Source organism: Sardina pilchardus, chromosome 15, assembly GCF_963854185.1.
Source record: "Sardina pilchardus chromosome 15, fSarPil1.1, whole genome shotgun sequence".
Classification (NCBI taxonomy): domain Eukaryota; kingdom Metazoa; phylum Chordata; class Actinopteri; order Clupeiformes; family Clupeidae; genus Sardina; species Sardina pilchardus.
In genome coordinates this window covers 19,566,565-19,572,923 of record NC_085008.1, presented here as the reverse complement: position 1 = coordinate 19,572,923, position 6,359 = coordinate 19,566,565, and the positions used below count along the sequence as shown (strand labels likewise).

General features: G+C 44.3%; 1 protein-coding gene across 1 annotated transcript; it reads left to right on the top strand.

Annotated features, from left to right (window-relative positions):
- Window positions 1–1,619: 1,619 nt before the first annotated feature.
- LOC134102061 (chymotrypsin-like elastase family member 3B) lies at window positions 1,620–5,294 on the top strand. The gene is made up of 8 exons (XM_062556032.1): window positions 1,620–1,666; window positions 2,004–2,092; window positions 2,529–2,626; window positions 2,906–3,034; window positions 3,269–3,405; window positions 4,075–4,217; window positions 4,606–4,758; window positions 5,198–5,294. The coding sequence occupies exons 1-8, from the start codon at window positions 1,624–1,626 to the stop codon at window positions 5,213–5,215; spliced, it is 810 nt and encodes a 269-aa protein (XP_062412016.1). The 5' UTR covers window positions 1,620–1,623; the 3' UTR covers window positions 5,216–5,294.
- Window positions 5,295–6,359: the final 1,065 nt, after the last annotated feature.

Below are 6,359 nucleotides of genomic sequence, written 5' to 3'. Positions count from 1 at the left end.
CAGCTTATTCAATGGTGGAGATTGCAGTGCAGGAAACAGCAAGGTTTTTTTTGTGGAGGGGGGGGGGTCAGACAAATGTATTGAGCATGGACTCATAATTTGTTTAGAAGAATGACTGCTTGGATCGAACACAGTGTATCATTTGGACTTGATGTATCAGATAATCTCGTGGAGCAGACCGTAAGTCAGCCCAAATGACCACATCGCTCACAGAACCGTTAACTCACATCCATGTGCACTCACAAACACACATACATACACAGGCATGCACAGACACACACACAGTGAGATATACTCGCAGATACGCTTACACATGTGTTCACATCTGCAGACACTGACACAGATACACACACACACACACACACACACACATATGCACATACTCATGAATACACTTACACACATGATATTTGAATCACAAGCCTTACATGTGAATACAAATACATGGAAAGGTCCACACCTGTCTAAGTAATTGTGAACACGTACAGTATTATCACTGGGAAGCTGAGTCGTCCACAGTCCCTGCAGGTCTTTCTCGACCCGGGAACTGACATTATTTGCCAGGTTCACATTGTAGAACCGTGGACAGTCTGTCCCTGGGTACATTAACATTAGCTCTCTCTAATGCCACAGCGTCGTTACGCAAACACATTGCACATGTCTGCTCCATAAATCAGCATAGACAATATCATGGCGTGGAGAATTTGTCTAACACGGCGCAAAAACAAACAGATCCATGTAGCTGTTGGGGCCATACATCGATTCGCCGTGCTTCTTTAAGAAAGGGGGATTTATGGTTGAGCGCTGGCTCTTTCTGGAGGATCTGGCTAATTCCCCTTAGGAAGGCAAGATACAGTCAGGCAGAGTAGCATAGAGAATCAGCACCAGGTTCCCCGGGAGCAAGGGGGAGCCCCCGAGGTCAACGCCTGGGCTACAGTGCACGTTATTTATTAGGGCAGGAAAAAAAGCTGTTACTGGACTGTTGCTCTTGAGCGGGAGCCCGAGTGGATCCAGTTCTGTGGTCGTTGAGGGCGAGCGGGGCGCATTTCTCAAAGCCTCCCTCAGAGAATGAGACTGACTCTCTCTCTCTCTCTCTCTCTCTCTCTCTCTCTCTCTCTCTCTCTCTCTCTCTCTCTCACTCTTTCTCTCTCTCTCTCTCTCTCTCTCTCTCCTTATACATGTTCTCTCTCTCTTTCTCCCCCACTCTCCCTTCCTGTACCCATCTCAGGAACAACATGTCCTATCCCACCCCAACTGGTATCTTTTAGTGACCTGAACGTACAGTCTGTATGTTAATGAACGCATTAAGGCAGCAGGTGGAAAAACATACATCTGTGCACATGATCCAACACAACCTACGTTTGCAGAATCCCGCTTTTCCTTTACCTGCTCTTTTTTCTGCATTTACCATTTACACTATGTATCACACCCCAATGTCAGGACATGGTGCAATGTTCGCATGTGCGGCACAGGAGGTTCTTCCCAGCTAATATTAGCAGTGGCCGCCGATAAGCAGCAGGAGGCTGATAGTGCGGACGGGACTAGTGGAAGGCCAGCGAGGTATAAGACCTCCAGAGGGTGATCATTGCTCACACACACACACACACACTCACCTCCTTCGTCATGCTGATGAAACTAGCCTGCGTGCTGCTCCTGGTGGCGTACGGTGAGTCGGTGAAACGATCACACGGACCCTGGCGCGGTGCCAGCCACAAATCTGGCACGGTCATCTCTGCCCTCTGTTGTGTGCCAGATCAAGATTATGTGGGGGACCTTTGTCTTTGGTGGCTTTGAGGACAAATGATTAGATAAGATAATCAACCTTTTGTTTTGGATTTTATCTTTCACTTACAAGAATCGTGGGAATCGATTACAAATGAATTTGTTGGGGTTGAAATTCCGCGGCCACATTTTCCACTCACTGGACTCCAAACCCAATGACCCATAACTGATACAGACACTAACCCAAGGCTGTTTTGCCCTCCCTGTACTCTCTCCTATAGCCTATGGATGTGGCTCTCCCACCCACGAACCCATCACCAGCAGGGTGGTGAATGGAGAGGATGCTCGTGCCCACAGCTGGCCTTGGCAGGTGAGCTGGATGTAATGTTACGATGACTAAATAAGGTGTTGCTTCCAATAATATACTACAATATATTATTTACACTACATACATATTATGGTGTAAACTGTATGTTGTAGGCCTATATGACCATGAAACAAGTGGTAAAACACTAATTATCTAAATGTTGAGAGTTGGTTATACCAATCTAGCCTAATCTTAACACTGAACCCAATCCCTTACCCAACCCTGATCTTTATCCTAACTCTAACCCCAACGGTTTATGTCCTGCAAGTAGGCCTATAGACATAAGACATAGCCTAGTGCTAGTGTGCTGCTATTGTTCTCTGTTCCTCAGACTAGCACTGTATAGGCTACTATATCGTACTTCACAGTTTAGGTACAATGTAACAAGGATACAAAATGTGACCATGTGTTCTTCTCTTCTTACCCCTGGCTTCCCCAGATCTCCCTGCAGTTCAAGCATGGCAGCCGCTACCACCACACATGTGGGGGCACTCTAATCGCCCCTCGCTGGATCCTGACGGCCGGCCACTGCATCTTGTAAGCCTCTCTGTTTTCCTTACTGCGGCCTGGAGGCAAAATCCCCCTGTGCTGCTGCCATTTCATACCTCACGGTTCACTGGTGTTTGCGGTGTAATTAAAGAGTATACGTGATGTCATAGCGAAAGGCAACCGAGCTATCTTTACTGCCTCGGGGTACTACAAGAGATGACGGATTCGATACACTTTGTGACAAAAAAAAGGATAGCTCTTAACGGCTCGCGAATTGATAACTCGTAACCGAGCAGTCACAGCTGTGTTGTCCTTTTCCTCGTCTAGCCCTGGGGATGTGTACCGTGTGGTGCTGGGTGAGCATGACCTGACTGTGCAGGAAGGCACGGAGCAGATCAGAGACGTGCTGCGCATTGTTAGCCACCCCAACTGGAACATCGACTGTGTGGCCTGCGGGTGAGTGCACTCCTTACTTTACAACAGTATTATGTTGGCATATGTCCGATTTATGCTATGAAACAGCTGTTTTTCATACGTTGATTCATCCACATCCATATGCTTGAAACAAATGAGCAAAGTAGGCTACAGGCATAGGCCTTCGTCCATATCAGTATCCATTTTAAACATTAAGCACGAATGACTACTCAACAGCAGCGAGATTCTGATGAGTTGATATGTTTGTTTGTACAGTAATGACATGGCCCTGCTGAAGCTGGACAAGGCCCCCATCATGAATGAGAACGTCCAGGCGGCCTGTCTGCCAGAGGCTGGGGAGATCCCTGCCCATGACGAGCAATGTTACATCTCTGGCTGGGGCAACCTCTACAGTAATATATTTCATTATGGATACATAGCAATAGCACTGGCTTATCTTATCTTATCTTTTTGGAAATGTGCCCATCTGAAATGACTAAAGTTGTGTGTGTGTGTGTGTGGGTGTGTGGGTGTGTGGGTGTGTGGATGTGTGGATGTGTGGATGTGTGGGTGGATGGGTGGGTGGGGGGTGTAGCACATCCACAGAGGAAGTGTCTGGTAATCGCTCTTCTTCCATTTCCAATTGCTCCTAGAGAAATAGATTAACAGAACCAGCACTGTGTATTCTGTTTGTGGCGTTTTGCTTGTATTGTGCCTCACTTATATTATGACTCAGGGTAAAAGCATCTCTCAAATGAATAAATGTAATGCTTGCCATTTTAAATAGGTTACAATGTTTAATTGTTTCGTGCCTTCAGCTCAGAGGAAGGTTCCAACAAATTGAAATTCATGGATTTGTTTCTAAGGGCACGCATAAAGTGATTAAAATACATGCCCTCCCCCTGTGTTGTCAGCTGCTTTACATAAAAGCAGTGTAAAACAAATGTATGCAAATGTGTGTAAAAGGCAATATGTCTGTGGTGTGGTGTGTGTGTGTGTGTGTGTGTGTGTGTGTGTGTGTGTGTGTGTGTGTGTGTGTGTGTGTGTGTGTGTGTGTGTGTGTGTGTGTGTGTGTGTTCCAGCGCACGGGCCCATGCCTGATAAGCTGCAGCAGGCCCTGTTGCCAGTAGTTGAACACAGTGTCTGCAGCCGCAGTGACTGGTGGGGCATCAACGTGAAGCCCACTATGGTCTGTGCCGGCGGAGACGTCCAGTCTGGCTGCAATGTGAGTCCCCCATAAATATGCCAAGCACCCGTGGCTCTGATCTGAAGGAAACATGGTCACAACTCATTTTTTTGTCAGTCTCTATATGTTATGTTACATTATCGTGACTGTTATGGTGTGTCGGAGTACATTTTTCTCTGGCATGCCTTCTGTGTAAATTAAAATGGCATGGTTTGAGGCGTCTGGCAAAGTGGCAGCTCGTTTAATTGTTTTGATATGTACATCATATCATATCAGATCTTTTAAGATCTAAATTGTCATTTGCATACATCATAAAATGTCATACCGTATCATGAGAATCATATTCCCTCTCTCTCTCTCTCTCTCTCTCTCTCTCTTTCTTTCTCTCTCTCTCTTCCTCCCTCCACCTCTCTCTCTCTCCTTTCAGGGGGATTCTGGCGGTCCTCTGAACTGCAAGGGGAAGGACGGCAAGTGGTACATCCAGGGAGTGACCAGCTTTGTGTCCTCCCGCACCTGCAACGAGGTGAAAAAGCCCACCGTGTTCACCCGCACGTCCGCCTTCACCGACTGGCTCAGCGATGTGAGTGCACACACTGTCTTATGGACAGATTTTGTATCTATCTATCTATCTATCTATCTATTTATTATGCAAGTAACTATTGCTGCACTAACATGTCCTAATCGCTCTATGCCTCGATTGTTTTCAGTAAATGTGTCAGCTAAATAAATGACTAAATGTAGAAATGTAAATCTATCTATTTATCTCACGTACTGTATCAACCCTCATCACAGACACCAACCCCGCTGCCTCTGGGCAGCTTACTAAGCTCAGCTGGATCAGTGTTTAAAGAGGAGGATAAAAACTGTCTTTCTACTATGTTCTCTATTCTGGCTCTGTCTGCCAGATAGAGATACCACATGCTGAGCTGAACTGAAGCTTCAGTTTGTCTTGTTGAGTTGTGATCAGTGATCACACACACCATGAAGTGCTCCTTTATAGTTGAGCTCTTTCGTTTCAGGTCATGCTGAATTATTAAGCATCGACGGGAGATTGCCCCAGCAGCTCACCAGACAACAAAGTGGCAGAAGTGCAATAAAAAAAAAAGTATTGACCAAGTCGACTACGAGTTTGATTCATAACTTTTCTAAATCAGTTTAATCACACAAAAGTGGAAAATCAAGCTGCGCCACATATGTTTTAGGCTCGGTTTTATTATTTGGCCGAAAGTTAGTGGAGCTTTTTAGTTTGATCAAAATGAGAAGTCAGGACTTTTATGAGTCTTTCGTATGTTGGCTGACATTGATCTGGCAAGCCAGTCAAACTTATGAAAAAGAATTAAAAAAGCTTTTCTGTGCTCCGCAACAGCACAGAGTAGCAGTTCTGGGAAAACGTATATTAACTTGATGTCTTAGTCAATTTGAACTGCAGTGACAAAGCAACCTTTGGAGGGCTTTTCAAACGTCCTTGTGTGTGGGACCAGAAGACCATATTTGACAGAACTCTGGCATGCTAAGGTTCACCGCGTCCCTGTTGTACAGTACAGTCATTACTATTCGAAAAACACTGATGTTTTTTTCCCCCCAATTTCTAATCTTTCAATCAACATAATGCAAATGGACTGTTTGTTTGCCAACCTGGTTGAGATTTCAGTCAGTGAATTTCTGATTATAGATATTGCACTCCTTACCATGTACAGTGACTCTCCCAAAACAGTTAAATTTGATACTGTAATTTTAGAAGGAAGTGGATATTATTTTCATTAAAAATATAAGTAGATCGTTCCTTGAAAATGACAGGTTAACATTAAATAATTATGGTAATAATTTGTGGATTTCATGTGATGAGCTCATAGCTACATGTTGACTTGATGCCACTGAGGCTGAGAAAAACATCAGGAGACATAAAGAGATAAGGCCTTTGATTACCTTCATGTTATCTTGGTTTAAATATTTGGGCAAAGTTCAGGGAATTCCAGTAGCTTCTCTGACTTCTACTGTTTAACTGACAATGGAAAAATAAGTAGAATACATTTTAACAGATCATCAAGACATTATTATAGAAAATGTTTGATAATGATTTTTAAAAAATGTTTTGTTTTATAATAAGGACAAAATATCTACATCAGCCCAGTAATTGGAATAGTGACAATAATGACAGGATTACTCCATAATGTTGACCCA